A 21,654-nucleotide genomic window follows, 5' to 3' on the forward strand; every position below is an offset into this window, starting at 1 on the left:
TTTGAAGGTTTTGGGGACATGTCCTAATGATAATGAGGAATTAATAATAGTCAGAAGAGGATCTATGACTTCTGGAAGCACCTCTTTCAGGAGCTTAGATGGTATAGGGTCTAACATACATGTTGTTGGTTTAGATGATTTAACAAGTTTATACAATTCTTCCTCTCCTATGGTAGAGAATGAGTGGAACTGTTCCTCAGGGGGTCTATAGTGCACTGTCTGATGTGATACTGTAGCTGACGGCTGAATGGTTGCAATTTTATCTCTAATAGTATCGATTTTAGAAGTAAAGTAGTTCATAAAATCATTACTGCTGTGATGTTGGGAAATGTCAATACTTGCTGATGCTTTATTTTTAATTAATGTAACCACTGTATTTAATAAATACCTGGGGTTATGTTTGTTTTCTTCTAAAAGAGAAGAAAAGTAATCGGATCTAGCAGTTTTTATTGCTTTTCTGTAGGATATGTTACTTTTCCGCCAAGCAATACGAACTACCTCTAGTTTTGTTTTCCTTCAGCTGCGCTCCATTTTTCGGGCTGCTCTCTTTAGGGTGCGAGTATGCTCATTATACCATGGTGTCAAACTGTTTTCCTTAACCTTCCTTAAGCGTAAAGGAGCAACTGTATTTAAAGTGCTAGAAAAGAGAGAGTCCATAGTTTCTGTTACATTATCAAGTTGTTCTGAGGTTTTGGATATGCTAAGGAATTTGGATACATCAGGAAGATAACTTAAAAAGCAGTCTTTTGTGGTAGAAGTGATGGTTCTTCCATACTTGTAACAAGAAGTAGAATTACAATTTTGGCTATATGAATTTTGCACAGAACTAAATAATGATCTGAGATATCATCACTTGGCTGAATAATTTCAACACCATCAACATCAATTCCATGTGACAGTATTAAATCTAGAGTATGATTTCGACAATGAGTATCCAAGTTTTTCATTATCAACATGGATAGTAAAATCACCAACTATTAAAACTTTATCTGCAGCCAGAACTAACTCGGATGTAAAATCACCAAACTCTTTAATAAAGTCTGTATGGTGCCCTGGTGGCCTGTATACAGTAGCCAGTACAAACATAACAGGGGATTTATCATTAACATTTGTTTCTCTGGATAATGTTATATGAAGTACCATTACTTCAAACGAGTTATACTTGAAGCCTGCCCTCTGAGAAATCCTGAAAACGTTGTTATAAATTGAAGCAACACCTCCACCTTTGCCTTTTAGACGCGGCTCATGTTTATAACAGTAATCTTCGGGGTTGGACTCATTTAAATTGTTTTTATCTTTGCAGATATTGTTTATGCTCAAACAGTAAAATTACAAACTAACTAATGTTAAAAAAGTTAAATCACAATCAACCGCCCCTTTAAACTCACAACCCCCTGCTGTTCCTTCATGAACTCCAGTTTTGGAAACTTTGACATAATGTAACGTTTAATGCACTTCAGTAGCAATAAATGGAATATATTTTCATTCTCTCTGTATGTTTACACACACACACACACACACACACACACACACACACACACACACACACAGTTTTGCAACGTCACGACGATGAGCTCGGACTTTTATTTTGAAATTGTGTCGTCATCCATAGGGGACACATATTATGTGAGGCTCCGCCCCATCAATAATAATATATTGACACAGAGAGACAGCAACTGCTGACAGATATTCTGATATTTTTCTGTGATCGGAGTAATGGAGGCGAGCGAAGAGGCAGAGAGCGCGGCGCAGCAGCAGAATAACGCGGCGCAGAGACGCGCGGAGATCCGCAGGAGGAAGCTTCTGTTGAACTCCGAGCAGCGCATGAAGAAGATCGTGGGCTTCAGTAAGAGCGACGCGGACGGTGAGTGTTAACGCGATGAACACTGATCATGAAGAGCATGAACTAACATCGCCCCTCATATAATTCAAATCATGTACAGTGGCCCTAAAACCGAGTCCAGAATCACACGATTCATCCCCATTAGATTCGTCACAGAGAAATACTGCATCTGTATTCTCATGTAATGTTTCTTAACGTACATACGGTATTACAGTGTTCTCAACCGTTTCATCCGTGGGTAAAATGAGTTAGTTTCTTCATTAGTTCTGGAGAAATGTAGCACTGCATCAATGAGAGTCCAAAAAGCTGATAAAAACATCCCAATAATCCACAGCACTCCAGTCCATCAGTTCACATCTGGACAAGACAAAAGATGAAACACATCCAGCATTAAGATGTTTTTAACTCAAATACTGAGTCTGTAATCCATAATAATGGAGCAACAGATCTTGTGTGAAAATAAATAATTTCAGTTGTTTATTAAAATCGTATAAATGTATGAGGTGGCACGAGAGGCCTTTAACCCCAAACACGCTGATACAAATACTTACGCTAAATAATGGTTCTTTTTAATAATGTCTAAGTTAATATTTGTTCGAAACAATCACTTTAGTAAAGTTTGTACTATTTTCTACTTATTTTGAAAAATGTTATATTAAAAATTTATTTTTATTCAGTAAATATTCTGTCATTAAAATACAGAAACAAAATCATTTTAATAAGTAATGATTCTGAAAGCACTAAAGGAGATCCAATAATAATTGAATATATATATTTACAGTAGTAACAACAAATTATATTTTATTATGATTAAAATCGCATGACGTTGCTAAAAAGAACATAATTTTGTGTATTTGGGGTAATGCAAAGTGTTTATGTGGTTTAAGGTTCAAAAACACATTATTTTCCACACACTGTACATTATTGTTGCTCCTCTGTAACCCATCTCTGAAACGCATCAATTTTCCCAAAGCTCATTGGTCTGAAGAGCGAGGTGTGCTCTGATTGGCCAGCTATTCAGTGTGTTGTGATTGGCCGAATGCCTCAAGCATGTGACAGAAATGTTACGCCCCTCACCGTACTGTGATGTGTGTGTCCCGGCGTGACGAGACAAAAACAATTCAACCCATTACAAACGAGGCATTTGTTGCATCCAGTGGGAACATAATTACTGATTATAATGACGTATGCTGGGTACACACCAAAAGATAATCGGGCTGATTTTGGGCCGATTTCGCCCCATCAGACAATCCTAGCTTTGTCTGATTCTCTTGATGGTTCTACAGATGATCTTATCAAATGTTCCCTTGGTGTGAGGTGTGTTAAAGGGGTAGTTCACCCAAAAATCATAATTATGTCATTAATAACTCACCCTCATGTCGTTCCAAACCCGTGAGACCTCCGTTCATCTTCTGAACACAGTTTAAGATATTTTAGATTTAGTCCGAGAGCTCTCAGTCCCTCCATTGAAGCTGTGTGTACGGTCTACTGTCCATGTCCAGAAAGGTAAGAAAAACATCATCAAAGTAGTCCATGTGACATCAGAGGGTCAGTTAGAATATTTTGAAGCATCGAAAATACATTTTGGTCCAAAAATAGCAAAAACTACGACTTTATTCAGCATTGTCTTCTCTTCCGTGTCTGTTGTGAGAGAGCTCAAAACAAAGCAGTTTGTGATATCCGGTTCGTGAACGAATCACTCGATGTAACCGGATCTTCTTGAACTAGTTCACCAAATCGAACTGAATCGTTTTAATCGGTTTGCATCTCTAATACGCATTAATCCACAAATGACTTAAGCTGTTAACTTGTTTAATGTGGCTGACACTCCCTCTGAGTTCAAACAAACCAATATCCCGGAGTAATTCATTTACTCAAACAGTGACTGACTGAACTGATGTGAAGAGAGAACTGAAGATGAACACCGAGCCGAGCCAGATAGTGACTTATTAATAACATAATTATGATTTTTGGGTGAACCATCCCTTTAAGAGTGTCTGAACCTGATCTGAAGAATCCTGATGTGTGGGGTAGAGCTGAAACAACGAATCGATTTAATCGATTAAAATCGATTAAAATCGATTATTAAAATAGTTGTCAACTAATTTAGTCATCGATTCGTTGCTAAATAACTTTTATTTGCCGTAAGCGGCTCATTTCGTGCATATTTCAAATCTGCGGTGACCAAAGTGTGGCAGTAATGAGCCACCAGAGGTTTTACTCAGCCAGTACAACAGGAGAAGTAGCGAATAGCCAATAGCTGGCCTCGTTTTATGTCACGTGCTTCCCGAACAGCGTCTCTGCAGCCATGTCTGCAGCATTCAGCAGGATGTGGGAGTACTTTACATTGAGCCTTTAAAAAAGAAGAGTAACTTGTAAACTCTGCACTACTGAACTGTTTAAGGGGACGTTCACATATCGCGTCTTTTGCGCGCTCAAGTTCGTTATTTCCAACACCGCACCGCATCGAGTTAAAAACATCTCAACTTTTCAGAATGCAGCAACCGCACCGCGGGTCATGTGACAAGAACTAACCAATCAGCTTCATCCTTTCCCGTAACAACGTTAAAAGCTCAGTCAAGATGAAAGGAACAGCTGATCATAGTTGTATATGGATTTCCATTTTGAAATAAATTTAGTAGCAGAGCTACTGCAAGCGATTTTTTGAGCTGCAAATCCATTTATCCTTTGCTGAAATTTCCGCGTCTTCAAGGAGAGAGCACGTCATGGTTGCTTATCAAAGGCAGACGCCTCAGGGGCGCTTCTGCGCGAGCGCTTTGGAAAGAAGGAGAAAGCGGTGTGCCTAGCGTTTTCCACGCGTTTTTAGGAACGATATGTGAACGGCCCCTAAGATTTTTATTTGTGCAGATTCTCCAGTACAATGTTGTTTGCAAATGTTTAGTCGTAAAAGCTGATAACATTGCTTTTTAACAGTTAACATTTAAAGCTTTACAAACATGTTCTGTGATCAGTTTGTCGTTTACCAGTTCAAAATTCAGTCGTGCAGCCTAATTATGACTGAATGAGAGAGGTAAATGTTTAAAGATATTTGAAATGCACTTTTTTTCTAAGTATTCACTGCTCTTTTTCACACAGCAGGTTTTTTGTGTGTGTCCTATTTTTTTTTCTGGACAACCTTCTGATGGATTTTACTTTAAATTGTGAGTTTCATGCCATTGGCACTTTTTTTGAAGGATTGTTTACAATTTCACAGCAAAAGCTATAAAGCTGTTTCCCAGTAAATAATAAAATACAATGCACTGCAATTTTATTCTGTTTTATCCTTATTCTTCGTGAAAATATGTTCTGAAAGATTCCTTAATAAGCTTCGTTCGGGATGTTAAACTACTTTAGGAGCTCTAAGGTCTTCCATGGTGAAAACATTATTTGAAATCTGCTTGTGAAATTTGCTAGAGTATGGGTCAGTGTTCTGATTGCAGAAGAGTTCGACAAAGGATTACTAACACAATAAAACAACTCCAGGTATATTTTTGATGAGGATATGACAGTGCAAAATGGTTAAAATCTCTTAAATATATGCTGAATGATAAAGACCATTTATTAATAATTTACTTGGGGAAAAAATGGAAAAAACTAAAATATAAGTACATAAACCGATTAATCGATTAATCGTAAAAATAATCGACAGATTAATCGATTATCAAAATAATCGTTAGTTGCAGCCCTAGTGTGGGGGATCCCCGAGGACAAACACGTGACACAAAACAATATCCAATCAGAAGAGTGATGGAAGACGGAAGCAGGCGTGGACTGTAAGAAACTCAGAGTATGAAAACAACTATTTAATGTTTATTTAATAAGGCAGTTTCAAAGAGAATAAATCTCTTTTCCAAGAGTTATAAAAAGAACAACAATTATAAAAAAACATCTCTGTGTGATTTTGTGACCATTGCTCACCTCTAGCTGACTCTGTAACTAGTACAGACCATGTCCCCGCTGTCTCCATGACTTCACCCAAACCCTTTTCTTTATTTTTCCGTGAATTGTCTGTAAAAATACTTCCAAACACTATTACTGCAATTTCTTCCTGCATATCGTCCGCCATGCTTATTCTGAAGTCTCGTGAGATTTTGTGAGGTTTCCTGTGTTCACAGTCGAGACTGAACATCTGTTTGTGTGTGGTGTGTTGTCTTTATCACATCATGGCACACCACACACTATAGGAGCAAAACGGTTAAATCTAGGATTTTTTTATCCTCATGTTTGTGGTCTATCACATTTAGAAAATCTTATAAGATGTAAAAAGTCTTTTGGTTGCGTTGTGTATCACACTCCGTAAACATAAAACCATGTCTGCATTAGTGATCAGAGAAACAAAAACAAGCTCTACACTGCTCATAACCCATGTTTGAATCATCAGTGGGAAATCCTTTACATATGAAAACTAAACGAGTTAGAAGCGCCAGACTGTCCTTGCAAAGTAGAAACTGCCCCACTTTAGAAACACAGACGGCATTGTAATCTACTCTCACAGGAAACAGTCCTCCGTAAAATGTGCTGCACACATCTGAATATTTGGGTTGAACTGTTCTGGAACAGTGTTAAAATAACACCTTAACCACTGATTTCTAGTTGTGTCCTCTTTTGGAAGACCTAACAAAGTAGCTTCACTTTCACAACGAAACACACAGTGTCTCCATCATGACACCTGAGCAACCAGTGCCGCATTAACCCTTCGTGCCCCTCCTTCTGTTACAAGACAATCAAAATCAAGAATGTGATCACTGTATAAAGATGTGCACGATATACTCGTGAAATAAAAGCAAACTCAATGCACACCTCATAATCTCATAGGAGGCAAAAAAATTATGGACATAAATTAAACAATATTATCGAGTAATAATCTTACAGATCAACAACAGCCCAGCGAATAAAATGATCACACCACTATAAGGACTTCCTGCTCCTCTTATAATCCGGTAGAAGTTATAGACATTTTAAAAATGTATAATTTTGTTTGTGCTGTAAAAATAAAATAAAAACCAGTAAAAAGATTAATATCAGTAAACTCAAAAGATCATTTAAGATACAATGGTTAAAAAGCCAGTAAGAAAATATGATTTCAATTTAGTTTTAAACTCTTAGACAGAATGTGAAGCTTTCAGAGATGAATGTTATTCCATAGCCTCAGTCAAACTATTGCAAATAGGAAAAGGTAGATAGGCATAGTATGTTTTCTAGCTGGATGTTGTGCTTACAATCAATCACCTAACTTAGTGGTCATACGGCATATGCCTGCAAATACGGGACAAACTGATGTGTGAAATAGGCTTCGGGAAGATTCAGTATTACGAGAAGGGTTAGGTCTCCCACAAGGTTATATCCCGTACTAAACCGCTCCCGCTATATATTCACTCTTTGTTCACCCACTGTACGTTAGATTAATTTTCAAAATCTCACATTTAAATTTACGCTGCTGACAGATAAAAGTGTAGTCTGCACAAAATTATATGTCATTTTATTCATCTTTTCAAGAGACTTGAATTTATATGAATTATCTTAAACAAAATTCTTGTTTATATTCATCTTGTCTGGATACAGTACGTTTAACATTTACAACATCCTGTACGTTATAGTACAAGATTAGTTTTAATCGTTTAATCACCACCACAGCTTCTTGTCTCCATTGGCAACACGCATGATTTGTGTCGAGTGCAAGTGTCGCAGGTAGCGGAGAGTGCAAGTAGCGATTGCAAGTGACATTGCAATTTAGTTTCTTTTTTCTTTTCTTCACTACCTGGCTACTGTTTTAAAATGTTGGGAAATTCAAACAAAAAGTAATAAAAAATTAAACAAAATAAAAAATAAAGACTGTAAGTGATGTCACCAGCAGAAGTGCAAGTGTCTGAGAGCTTAGGTGCCGGAAGTAAATTTCTCATTCATTTCTCCCATTGACGTTTTGGAAAAATCCGTATCTACAGAGTTTTAGAGCATGTGTGAGGATAACCAGCTACGGCTGAACTCATAGGCATACAACATATCTTTTCAAGTGGAAAAAATGAGGAGAAAATCCAAAAAAAGTCAAAGGAACAGGACTGTGTACATATTTTCATTTCCGAGCGCAGGAACTACACATCCCATAAACCACAGCGCCTCACTGAAGTCGACTGAAGCCACAACCGCGAACGAGCCTTTGAGCGACTTCCTAATCTGACGACGGAGACACGAACTCTTTCCTCCAGTGAATTTTCTTTAGTGATTGTGCAGTTAATAGTTCTTTCAGTAGTAATCGTGTAAATAATGGTATTTTATATAGGTATTGTGTATAGAATTTTATATTTATCATCGTGTATTTTATCATGTATCAGTTTCAGCGGCCCACGGGCAGGTTGCTGACAAATGCCTCAACAATTTCTCCATGCTGCTCATTGTGCATGCATTTCTCATTGTGCTCCATGCTCATTTTATTCATGAAGTTATAGTTCATCCTTAATTTTTAATAACATTTAATGTATTTTCTAAATTCCCACAACAAGTGAAAATTAAAAAGTGATGGTCAGCAAACCAGAAAGTGCACCATGCCACCGGTCTGATGCATTAACCGGTGCATGGTCTGCTCTTAGACCACCATCATATTCAGTTTATTAACTTGCCATGAATTATTACACAAATGTTCAGTAAGTGCATTAAGAGGTATGCCTAGGCTAAATACTGTTTTGACAGTGGCATCCTAAAATGCTTGATATGACTCATACCATATGAAGGCTACAGTAGCCTAGCTAAAGTGGACGATAATGCTAACTACCGTTACCAACCTCCCAGCAAAACTCACCAAAACTTTGTATGTCTTGTCCCTCATGCTGGCCCTTACAAAACCCACAAGCTGACCCTCGGACATGCTACACTCAACTACATGACCCGATCTGAAGTGGTTTTCACCCCTTTGAACACTTTTGTTTTCCTCCTTGAAAAAAGCCATCATGGCAGCCAAGGAGCACATGATTGCACCGATAAGTCTACCATGCAAAAACGCAACAGGTTTTTATTTATTTATTTATTTTTATTAATTATTTTCAATCTTCGCTGACCTTCGCGGGGTTTAACCAGACAGTTACACGAGCTCCACTAATCAGATGCATCACTGTGGGATTGTTCAGGATTGTGGGTAATTAAGTACTTAGCCAAGACATCGCGAATAAAAGGCATTTATCTCAAAACAAGGTTAGTGCCCCATGAACCTTTGGTGTTTATATGAGCATTTACTATCGCTTAGTTCAGCCGTAGCTGGTTTTAAGTCTACCATGTATGGTTACGTTTTTATGGCTTATACCCCAACTGTCAATGGAGAAATTGTATTGAATTCTTACTTCCGGCTGTGGGCGAGACTGTGATGCTCTATGGCAGATGATCCACACAGGTCTGTGGTTAAATGCGTTAATAATTTTAACACGTTTTTTTTTCTCCATAATTAATGTATCTAATTAACGCGTTAAATTACCAGCCCTAACACACACACACACACACACACACACACACACACACTTATGTTTGTTTTTGTGTAAAGTGTGTTCATCCCATAGGTGTAATGGTTTTTATACTGTACAAACTGTATATTCTATGGCCCTACACCAACCCTACACCTAACCCGGTTAGGGTTAGGTGTAGGGTTGGTGTAGGGCCATAGAATATACAGTTTGTACAGTAAACTTTGTACAGTAAACCTCACAGGAAACTTTGTGCATTTTTACTTTCTCAAAAAAACTCATTCTGTATGATTTATAAGTGTTTTGAAAAATGGGGACACTATGTCCTCATAAGTCACCCTCTCCTTGTGATACCTGTGTCATACCCATGTCATTATACATAGTTGTGTCCTGATATGACACAAAAACAAGAGCACAAACACACACACACACACACACACACACACATATATATGCACACACATACATGTATACATACATACTGTGTGTATGTATATGTATGTATGTATGTATGTGTATATATATTATATATAGTGTTCCTGTCGCTCAATTGGTAGAGCACTGCTCTATCAAGTGCAAGGTTGGGGGTTCGATTCCCCGGGAACACATGATAGATAAAAATTCATAGCGTGAATGCACTGTAAGTCGCTTTGGATAAAAGCATCTGCTAAATGCAAAAATTAAATTACATTTTTTAATTTAATTTAATTACATACATACACACACACACATATATATATATATATATATATATATATATATATATATATATATATATATATTGGTTAGGTATATGTGTGTGTGTCTGCAGCACAGAAGCAGTCATCGGTATCACAGGTATATTTCTAGAAATAGACAACAATAAATTGTATGGGTCAATATTTCTTTTATGCCATAAATCAATAGGATATTTAGTAAAGATCACCTTCCATGAAGATATTTTGTAAATTTCCCACCGTAAATATTTCAAAAAGTAATGTTTGATTAGTAATATGCATTGCTAAGAACTTCATTTAAACAACTTTAAAGATGATTTTCTCAATATTTAGATTTTTTTGCTCCCTCAGATTCCAGATTTTCAAATAGTTGTATCTCAGACAAATATTGTCCTCCGAACAAACCACACATTCATTTCATTTCATTTCATTTATTTATTCTCTTTTCATGGTAATGCAACACAAAATGCCACAACAACAATCCACACAAACACAACAAAAATACATTCCATGACAAGAAGAACAGGAGTAGGATGAAGAAAAAAGAATCTTATAAACTCCTACCCCATTCTTATAATAAGAAAGTTTCAAATTAGATGGCCTAACCGACATGAAGAAAAATAAAAAATAAATAACAACGAAAAAAAAAAAAAAAAAAAAAAAAAAAAAAGAAAAATAACGCAGACCAGATGTAATCTACTTTCATTTTTAACAATTTTCCTTAATTTTTTGTGTTTGTTTTACTATTAATTCTGCTTACACAACACTAAACGAACACAAACAACATTAATGCAATAATGACAACTCTGGCATCAAAGACAATGACGAGACCATAATCATTCATATTATAGTTTTAAGAATTTTCACCATCATCTTTATACAAGTTCAGTATCTTCTCTTTATACTTATATTTAAATCGAACTATATTTGAACAACATTTTAAATCATTCTCTAAACAATTCCATCTTTTCACACCAGAAATTGAAACACACATTTGTTTGAGGGTATTTCCAGCAAAAGGTTGTTTAAAATCATTATTTCTTCTACTTGTCTCACTATTTATAGTAAAAAGGGTTTGCAGTCCATGTGGTAACAAGCAATGTTTTGCTTTATGAACAACTAATAAAGTTTGTAAAGAAACCAAGTCCTTCAATTTAAGTAGTCCTGACCTCAGAAACAGTCCTGTAGTATGTTCTCTTGGAGCAACTCCATTAATTATCCTTATTGCCCTTTTTTGCAAAATAAATAAGGGCATTAAATTAGTAAAATATGAATTACCCCATACCTCCAAACAATACATCAAATAGGGCAAAATAAAGGAACAATAAAGGATTCTCATTGCTTTATAATTTAACATAAACTTTACTTTACTCAAAACAGCAATATTTTTACACATTTTATTTCTTACATAGGCTATATGTGATTTCCATTTAAATTTTTCATCAATGAGTACTCCTAAAAACCTAAATTCTGACACTCTCTCAATAGTTATTCCATTTAGATTCAAACAAACATTATCAGAACATTTTTGATTCGTAAACAACATAAATTTAGTTTTACTTAAATTTAACGACAGTTTATTTTTGTTAAACCATTTCTGAAGTAGGACCAATTCTTGTTCAATAGTTTTGATTAAGATTTTTAAGTTCTTCCCCGATACAAAAAAATTTGTATCGTCCGCAAAAAGAACAAAACATAAAATCTTTGATTCATCACAGAGATCATTAATGTATAAAATAAATAATTTAGGCCCCAACACAGAGCCTTGAGGGACTCCACACTGTATTGTTTCCAACTTAGATTCATGGCCTAAATACTCTACATATTGTTGTCTATTTTCTAAATAACTAATAATCCAATTTAATACTACACCTCTAATTCCATATGTCTGTAATTTAGATATCAATATTCCATGATCGAGAGTGTCAAAGGCCTTTTTAAGGTCAATAAAAACTCCAACTGTGTGATTTTTATTCTCCAATTCTGTAGTAATATCCTCTGTGATTTTCATCAAAGCCATAGCTGTTGAGCGGGTGCTACGAAACCCAAACTGATTATCGTTTATCAAAGAATGTTTTTCAAGAAAATAATCCAATTTTTTAACAAAAAGCTTCTCCAGAATTTTTGAAAATTGGGAAAGCAAAGATATAGGCCTATAATTTGTAAGACTATGCCTATCACCAGTTTTAAAACAAGGAATAATTTTAGCCACCTTCATTTTATCTGGAAAAAAACCTGTATTAAAAGACAAATTAATTATATATTTTAATGGTCTAATAATGCAACGTAGAGTTTCTTTGACAATATACATATCTAAGCCATCACTATCACACGAATTTTTACTTTTTAATTTAGAGACAGTGGAAATAATTTCACTCTCACTAACTTCGTCAAGAAAAATGGATTGCATGACTCTGCTTTCACCTATCCAGCTTTTATTATGTAATGGTATAGTTTTGGCAAGATTTGGACCAACATTAACAAAAAATGAATTAAATTCATCAGCCATTTTTTCACCACATATCTCGACATTCTGTTCATTCATTAAATATAATGGCTGACTATAATTCATTTTACTGCCTATAACCTCCCTTAAAACTTTCCACATATTTTTGATATTATTTTTATTTTCCATCAACAAGTTTATATAATAATCTTTCTTTGCACGTCTCATTATAGTAGTCAACTTATTTTTGTAAGCTTTATATTTATTTTCTACATTTACCGTCCGATATTTTACAAAATCCCGATAAAGCTTATTCTTCTTTTTACACGATTTCAATATACCTTTCGTTAACCAAGGTTTATTATTATTTCTTGCTTTATCATTCAATATTTTTATTGGGCAATTATTATTATATAACCATAAATACTTTTTCAAAAATAATTCATATGCCTTATTTACATTATTTGTACTATAAACATTGTCCCAATGTTCTTTCATTAGATCATCCCTAAATCTATTTAATCTTTCCTCAGTTCTTAACCTAATAACTTTACTATACTTTTCTTTATTTGTTTTTACTTCACAGAAGTGAGTTACAAATATCGGTAAATGATCCGTTGTATCATTTATCAAAAGACCACTTTTGACCGTTTTTTCAAATATATTTACAAAAATATTATCAATTAACGTGGCACAACTGGAAGTTATTCGGCTAGGCTTAGTAATAGTAGGATAAAGGCCTCTACTGTACATTAAATCTAGAAAATCTAAACCACTAGTATGATTTGACACATTCAAAAGATTTATATTAAAATCCCCACAAATTATAGACACTTTATTTTCATTCAACCCAAATAATAATTGCTCCAGCTTGTTATTAAATGCTGTAATACTAGATCCTGGAGTTCTATATATACATGTGACAACAATATTCCTCTGTTTCTTCATTTCGATCTCAACAGTTAAACATTCCATTAAATCTTCTGTTGCAGTAGTCATACACTCAATTGTTTTGCATTTCAGATCACTACTAACATATAGAGCAACCCCCCCTCCTCTCTTATTAATCCGATTAACATAAAATAATTCATAACCCTCAAAATGAAATTCCACACCTTTCTCATCCGTTAACCAAGTCTCAGACAAAGCTATAACAGTAAATTTATTTTGTAATGTGTTCAAATAATCATGTATTTTACCAAAATTTGAATACAGGCTTCTACAATTCAAATGAATAAGAGAAAATGAACCAGCCGTTTCTATATTACTAATAAATTCTGCGTCTGTGTAATATTTACATGTATCATTTATATTTGGAAATAAATTAGACTCCGAGTCCAGTTCATCATAGTCATAGACACATCCTTCTGAATTTTCAGCTTGTGTAGGGATATGTTCACACACTGCGGACATTGCACTCATTTATACAAATTAGCGCTTGCCACAATGTAATCTCCACATACCTTATTCAGTATTTGTCTTTTCGTTTTCATAACTGACCAATGAAAGTCGAAGTGATTCAACGCTGGTTGTTATTTCCCCAGCAGGAGCATGTTTGCTCCTACTGTGGGGGGACTGCCATCCTACAGCCCGCAGCGCTGAGTCCCAATCCGGCTCTTTTCTTGGAACTTCCATCGTTACGCCAAAATCCTTTAATCCCTCAGCTGCTTTTCGAGGGTTTTCAAAAATTTTAGTCTTTCCATCCTGCAGAAATAGCATGAGTTTTGCGGGGTAGAGAATGCGAGACTTGATTTTCCTCTCCTGGAGTTGTTTCCTTGCACTCCTGTACTTTGCACGCTCCTTAAAAACATCGGTGGTGTAATCCTCATCAAAATATATCCGTTGATCCTTGATCCGAATGTCCTTTAGAGACCATGCAGCATATAGCACTCGTTGTTTCTCCTTAAAACTACGGAAACATACGATGATTGATCTGGTGAAGTCCGCGGCACGTCCCGTGGAGACACCTGTTGCTGCGGCGCGATGCGCCCTTTCAATGTAAATCTCTTCCCGGATATTAAGCTGCTCACGAATAAGCTTTTCTATAAACTCAATCATATTACTTCCTTCTGTTTTCTCCGGTACAGAGTAAATTCTTAAATTATTTCTCCGTGAACGGCCTTCCAGGCCCTCACACTTCTCCTCAAGGTACTTTTGTTTACACATCAAATGAAACAGCACCTTAGTCAAATCCATGTTACGATCCTCATTGTCCGCAATCCTCTGTTCGGCGTCATTCACCCTTGTTTTCAATTCTTCAAAGTTCAGTTTAATTTCGCTCACCTCCTTCCTCAGCACACCAAAATTTTCAGCCGTTTCAGTTCGAAATAATTTGAGTTCCTTCAGTATTTCTGAAGTATTATCGGCGTTACCATCGCCCGTTCCCTCCCGGCAGGTTTGGTTTCCTGGCACAATATCCAACAACTCGCCTCGTCTTTGATTTGGTCTTGGCATATTTAGGCACTCTTTTTTTTTTTTTTTAAATGATAACTTGAAAGTTCAGAACTTAATACACTTTATCTGAATCCACAAGCAGTAGTCAGTCTTCAAGTTTAAGCTTTTGTTTGTCAAGCGTTACACCCTGGCACCTGACACATCAATCGAGAAATTATTTATTCAGCTTTAAGATTAGGTATCAATCTCAAATATAAAATAAAATTGACCCTTTTGACTGGTTTTGTGCTCCAGGTTCTCACACACACACACACACACACACACACACACACACGTGTTCTGTGTTAAGCTAGATGAGACTTGTTATAGCACTTGTATATCATTGCTCTTTTGCTGTTTCTGATCGCTTCTATTGTCCTCATTAGTGTCTTTGGATAAAAGCGTCTGCTGAATGATTAAATGTAAATGTAGCTATGTCTGTAAGTCGTTTGCTCACAGACTCGTGTGTTTCCAGCAGCCAGAGTCCTGGAGCCGCGTCTGCAGCTGGATCTGGACGGGATGGAGACCTGCTCCTCCAAGAGGCTGTCTCCGCTGCTGTCGGAGTCTCTGGGGAGCGTTTCGGATGAAGCGGCGTCTGAGGAGGTCCGGCAGCGGCTGGCAGCAGACGAGCGATCGGCGTCTCCTCACAGGGGTCTGCAGAAGTACCTGTCCCGCTTCGACGACGCCATGAAGCTGCGAGGACAGCTGTCTGCAGAGAAGACGGCTCAGGACGGCGGCGGCGAGGAGGAGCTGGACTCGTTCAGTCTCTTCCGGCTCGTCTGCAGCATCACTCTGGCCATCTTCGTTCGCATCTTCGTCTGCCAGTATCTGGTGAGTGCTGCACAGATGCAGATGCAGACGCAGTCATGAGATTCTGCTCATCCTGACTCCATCTCTTGTGTTTTCAGTCCATCTTCGCACCGTTCCTCACTCTGGAGCTGGGCTTCATGGGATTGCACAAATACTTCCCAAAGGTTGGTCTCTGTTTTGGCTTTGATGAAGTAAATTAAACTGTAAAACACTTTCCACAGATATTGTGCAGTACTTTATTTGTCCAGTTTTTTTCATGATGAACTGATGGTAGGATGAATATGTGTCCAGACCTGACTGTGAGTTTGATAAAATATGTTTCTAGTTAACCAGACCTGCAAGGATTTCACACATTTACAATCTCAAAATCTCAACTGGGCAAAGCAATATAAGCTAATAAATCTCCATGAATCCTGCTGCCGCTGATGTATTCAGTAAAGTGAGCAGAGATGTTTGTCTGAACTACACGAGAGACATGCAGCTGTGCCAGCGATCTAACACCTAGTTTATTTTAGTGGAAGGTTCTAGAGGTTAATGATGCTATTAACCTACTTTATGTAATACTGAATATCATGTGTTTTGGGTAAGTTGCATCTAAAAATGTTTTTGGTAACACTTGATTTTAACGTGTCCTTGTTACACGTTACATATACTAATAATAACAATAACAATAAATTATGCATAATTACGTACAAGTAACCCTAAGCCAAACCTTAGCCCTAACCATATAGTAAAGTACATGTAGTTAACTGATATTACTCAGTACATAATGTATAATTACACTTACAAGCACACCTTAAAATAAAGGCTAACTACATTTTTGTTATTTGAAATAATGTTAAAATTAAGTGAAATCATTTTAAACTTAAAAAAGGTGGCAAATTACCATAACAATATCTCAATGATACTAAAGTAATGCTGCCTAATAATGCCTGGCTTTACCAGTAAATTAGATTTAAATAAATATATTAACTATCTATGTATTTGGTTAAAAATGAGTTGTTTAAATCACTAAAAAAAGCCATTATAAATTGTAAAAAAAAAAGGCCAAAAACAACATTATAGCAATAGACTGAAAATGAAAACATGAAATAATCATTTAAAACATCAGATGTACAGTCTATAATCAGTGACAGTGTGCAGGATATTCTGTATGTTCAGTGAATTCTGAGTATTTCTCTGCTGCTTTGTGCATGAGAGATCAGTTCAGAAATTAGTTAAAGATATGTAGAGTTAATTGTGCTCTTACTGGCACTGATTACCTGAGAACGTTATGATTATGGGTGGATTTCCACTCCTGCTCTGGGCTGTGAGATCTTGCTGGGACTGGAGAATCTATGAGTGTGTTTCTCAGTGTTTCTGTGAGGCTCGTGTCCGTGCACTTCTCTGAAGAGTCAGTGTTTTGTGTGTGGTGGGCTCCTCAGGTGGAGAAGAAGAGCCAGACCACGATGCTGACGGCCGCGCTCCTGCTGTCAGGGATCCCCGCTGAAGTCATCAGCCGCTCCATGGACACCTACAGGAAGATGAGCGATGTCTTCTCTGACCTCTGCATCTACTTCTTCACCTTCATCACGTGTCACGAGCTGCTGCTGCTCTTCGGCTGCGACGCATCCTGAAGATCCAACACTCCTTCTTCTGTTACCCATCTGGCCATGAAACCGCGCAGCTCCTGCATCTCAGCCGACATACTGTTCCTCATTTTATCGTCCTCCTCCAGTCCTGTTTCATGTAGTGTTCATCAGTTAGAGATGTTCATGTTGACCACTGTGAAACTAGTGAAGGTCTGAGCAGAGAGCCCTGATGCTCTAATATCAAGCGAAACTCATGTCTGCATCGTATTCCACAACAAAATACAAAGAAAATCAGGCCTATTTTTTTGGACCATTAAAGAATAACTCATCTGAAAATGAAAATTAGCTGAAAACATGTTCACCGTCAGACCATTCAAGGTCCGGATGAGTTTGTGTCTTCATCAGGTTTGTAGAAATGTAGCACTGCATCAGTGTCTCATCAATGGATGCTCTGCAGTGAATGGGTGCCGTCAGAATGAGAGTCTAATAAAAACATCACAATAATCCACAGCACTCCAGTCCATCAGTAAACATCTGGAGAAGACCAAAGATGAAACACATCCAGCATTAAGATGATTTTAACTCAAATACATAGAGTCTATAATCCATAATAACACTTCCTCCAGTGAAAAAGTGTTCTGGTCTGAATCAGGAGAGAAATCTGCACAGATCAAGGAGCATTTACAAGCCAAAACGGCCCTAAAAAAATACATCTTCATTGATTACTTTTGGATTATTGTGATGTTTTGATCAGCTGTTTGGACTCTCATTCTGACGGCACCCATTCACTGCAGAGCACCCATTGATGAGACACTAATGCAGTGCTACATTTCTACAAACTCACCATAATCTTGGATGAACTGAGGGTGAGCACATTTACATTTTTAGCTGAATTATTCCTTTTGGTTATTTCCCATCATGACATGGTCCAGTTCAGCCTTGTCCATCTTCTCCTTTCTGAAATTTATCTCAACAGCTCCTCTTCTCATTTCTTTAATGTTGGAGTGGAATTTGATGCAGGTTTCATGAACTTTGCTCTTTTGTTGTTTGTCCAACCATGACTCAACAAAACCAGCCTAAACTAGATTTGTTAAAGTCTTGAGCTGATCATTAAGGGAACCCCAGATTCTCTTCTGTTTCTATCACACTTTTCTTGCTGTGGTTCTGATCGGCTCTGTAGTTCTTCATCGTGAGCTGATGTTGTGAGTGTTTTTGTTTCACGCTGCTTTTGTATTTAGAGAAGTTAGTGTTATAGAGCTGCTCAAACGCGTTTACCAGACATTATTCATGCTGATCTGCATGATCTGTGATCTATTGATGTCTATTTAATTTAATGTAAATGCCGTTTTGTTCTGCTGTTTTGGACGGGAGATGAACTTTAGTAGCGTGTTGTTTCTGATCATGTTTATATAATGCTGTAACATTGATATCTAATGTGTGACAGTGTCTTTGTTTTATGAGTAATATGAGATGAGGTAAGAACTTGAATGATTGTAATAATATATTTGATTATGTACCGGTCGGAGGGAGAAGCTATTGCTAAAACAATAAAAACATCAGTGTGTCCTTCTGACTGATCCAGTGGTGTAGTCTAGTTTTCTGTAGTGAGTATACTGTGATTTCCCCTCTCAGCCTCGTACTCATCCGTCCCAGAGCAGCACCTCATAAGCACCATACTCACTATACAGGGCTCTACGCTTACTTTTATTTCAAGGAGCACTTGTGCTGCTAATTAAAGGTGAATAAAAATTAGGAGCACAGAAAAAAATTCAGGACCACCTTCTGACCAATAACAAAAATTTGCCTTCCCATTACAAAATACTGTAGGACTCCTTAAAGTGATTTACAGGGCATTTTTTTCAAAATAACTTTATTACTATATATACCAGTGTTAATTTTGGCAGGCATTTTTGATTAGTCTTAGTCTTGAGACGAAAATGCTTAATAGTCTTAGTCACATTTTAGTCATTTGAGTCTTTCATAGTTTTAATGTAGTTTTAGTCGCTTTTAGTCACTTAGTCAATAGTTTTAGCCAAAGTAGTTACTAAAATTTATTTTGGTAGTTATTTTATATGTAGTTTTCAAATTAAAATAATCATAATTATTCTCTCTTTAGACCAAATCAATTAAGCTTATGAGAAATTTGAATCAAGTACTGAATTTGGAAAATCTTGAATAAATTATGACAATTTTCATTTTTGGGTGAACTATCCATTTAACAGAAGTTAAAAAAGGAACAACTTATAAAAATATATACACAGTAGGGATGTCAACGAATATTCTAAATTCGAATATGTATTCGGATAGTTTTTAAAAAACGAATTTCGAAGGTGAAAATTAATATTCGAATAAAAAAAATGTGGAAAAAAAAATGCCCGCGGTAGTAGAGATGTGGTTGTCTGCTGTGCGAGTGGGCCGCTAGCGCCTGAGGGTTCAGGGACAGGTCACAGCCTCACAGGAGTCGCACTGTCTGGCACAGCATCACTGCTGGAAGTTGACGCGTCTTCATGGAAGATGACAGCAAGTGCAGAGCCCAACTCGACCGCAGCAGAGAAAATTAGGTAAAATTGTTGACCCGCGAGATTGTTGTATGCAAGCTATTTAAGATGCAGTTACCATACCATTCGAGCACTAGCAACATGAGGTCACATCTCAAAAATGTGCACCCAAATGAGCATGGCATAATGTGTGGAACTCCAGCTAAACAGTCACGTCTTGACACTTAACGTCACTTTGCATTGCCCGCCACAAGCTCTTTGTCTGCAACATGACAAGAGGCCATAACGGATAAAATAATTTCGTTCATTTGTAAGGACATGAGACCGATCAGTATCGCGGATGGGGCAGGCTTCGGGGAGTTCTGTCAAACAATGGATCCGAGGTTTGATTATTTATCGTTTCATGTCAAGGAAAAGTTCCATGTTTACCACAGCACAGCTCGCTCCAAGCATTCAATGTCAGTTCTATATGCTGTAAAACTTCAATTAATATTAATAATATTTGTTTCAATCACTGAATGAAGCCTGCTATATTTGGAACAACAGTCGCGACCTTAAATTGCTTGCACAAAACTGTGTTTGTTCATTTAATCCATTATGCGCAGAGAACGTGCGGGTGAGAGAGCGTGAGGTCTGCAGTCTTGGCCATTAGTTGATTTCCTTGTTTTTGTGTAGGTAATACGTTGTCATATATGTTTAAACTTAAATAGACTATCTATACAAGTAGTTATGTCTCTTTGTATTATTTTTGCATGTTATTGACGTAATGCGCGTCATTGACAACATGCGCTACCAGATGTTCGAATAGTTCGAATATTCGTGTATTTTTTAGAGGGAATATTTGAACGTCAATTTTGAGCAATTTTGACAGCCCTAATACACAGAGAGAGTGCTGCCCTATTCAGGTTGAACGGTGGCTACTGCAGTTGATTTTTCTTATTGGATGTTTGCGGTGGCAGGTGACGTGAGCAGTTTCCAGCTCACCACGCCCTTGGCAGTATAAAACCATCCTGTTCCGTCAAAATCACTGTAGTTACTACTAGTGAGTCAGGAGTTGGAATTGTGACTATTAATTGCGAAAACAACCAGGATAGAGTATTATAGCACATATTTATAGCATAGCATTTATATAGTTATTTAGATTATTTCGTGTAGCCTATGTAGTTAATTAGCATAGTTGTTAGTGTAACGTTAGTATTGTTAGAAGCATAGTTAGTTGGTAGCATAGTATTGCATCAGTTAGGATAGCTTTAAGTTGGCGTAGATTTATCTGTATTTAATACAGTGGTCAGGTTGGTACGTATGTGTAGTGTTGCTGGTTGCGACAGCACTGCTGGACTGCATAGTTTCCCAGCAGACTTGAAAATTAGGCGCCAGTGGTTGCATGCACATCCCGCATATAGCTGGAGTGTGCAAATTGCATTTTACGTGGGATTGCTTCTCCAACGCAATGGAGATGGAAATGGGCTTCTCCACAAAGCTCGCGCTGAAAAGCGACGCAGTGCCGATCGTGATGCTGGAGTTAAGACCGCACTTTGAGCCAGGGGCTCGAATTGATATGGCTCAGGCCCTGGCCCTGTGTCCACAGACAGCTCGACATCCTCCACTTCAAGTGAAGGTGGGCGAGAAAAGTCCTCTACGTCAGATGAACGCTCTGTTGCAAAGCTACTTGCGTCACTACAGTCACTCTCCATTTTAGCGAGTCTGACAGCAGCTGTCAATCCATCACTGCGGGTCTCAGGTTCACGCCCCACCCACTCAGCCCCGCCCTCGGTTCGTCCCCTCTATCTTCGCTCTGCTCCTCCCACTTTTCAGCATTTTTCTAAAATTACCAGTGGGTGGAGTCAGGCTCTGACCAGGGGTTTAGTTACCCTTTAACATGTATACATTTA

The 21,654-nt window shown here is 37.3% G+C and overlaps 1 protein-coding gene across 2 annotated transcripts; it reads left to right on the forward strand.

Annotated features, from left to right (window-relative positions):
• The first annotated feature begins 1,616 nt into the window (after window positions 1–1,616).
• LOC132117577 (guided entry of tail-anchored proteins factor CAMLG-like) lies at window positions 1,617–18,841 on the forward strand. 2 transcript variants are annotated; one of them, XM_059526949.1, is made up of 4 exons: window positions 1,617–1,864; window positions 15,362–15,714; window positions 15,792–15,857; window positions 17,118–18,841. In XM_059526949.1, exons 1-4 carry the CDS (start codon window positions 1,717–1,719, stop codon window positions 17,307–17,309), a joined length of 759 nt encoding a protein of 252 aa, XP_059382932.1. In that variant the 5' UTR covers window positions 1,617–1,716; the 3' UTR covers window positions 17,310–18,841. The 2 variants fall into 2 exon arrangements, with proteins under 2 accessions (XP_059382932.1, XP_059382930.1); XM_059526947.1 differs by having other exon boundaries at window positions 1,619–1,864; window positions 15,359–15,714.
• Window positions 18,842–21,654: the final 2,813 nt, after the last annotated feature.

This window comes from Carassius carassius, chromosome 36 (genome assembly GCF_963082965.1).
Source record: "Carassius carassius chromosome 36, fCarCar2.1, whole genome shotgun sequence".
NCBI classification, from domain to species: Eukaryota; Metazoa; Chordata; class Actinopteri; order Cypriniformes; family Cyprinidae; genus Carassius; species Carassius carassius.

Bases quoted from the DNA above. Each gene is read 5' to 3' on its own strand.
- LOC132117577 (XM_059526947.1), top strand. From the start codon at position 1,717: ATGGAGGCGAGCGAAGAGGCAGAGAGCGCGGCGCAGCAGCAGAATAAC. The intron at 1,865-15,358 runs GTGAGTGTTAAC...GTGTGTTTCCAG, and splicing joins CAGTAAGAGCGACGCGGACG to CAGCCAGAGTCCTGGAGCCG. The intron at 15,858-17,117 runs GTTGGTCTCTGT...TGGGCTCCTCAG, and splicing joins TGCACAAATACTTCCCAAAG to GTGGAGAAGAAGAGCCAGAC.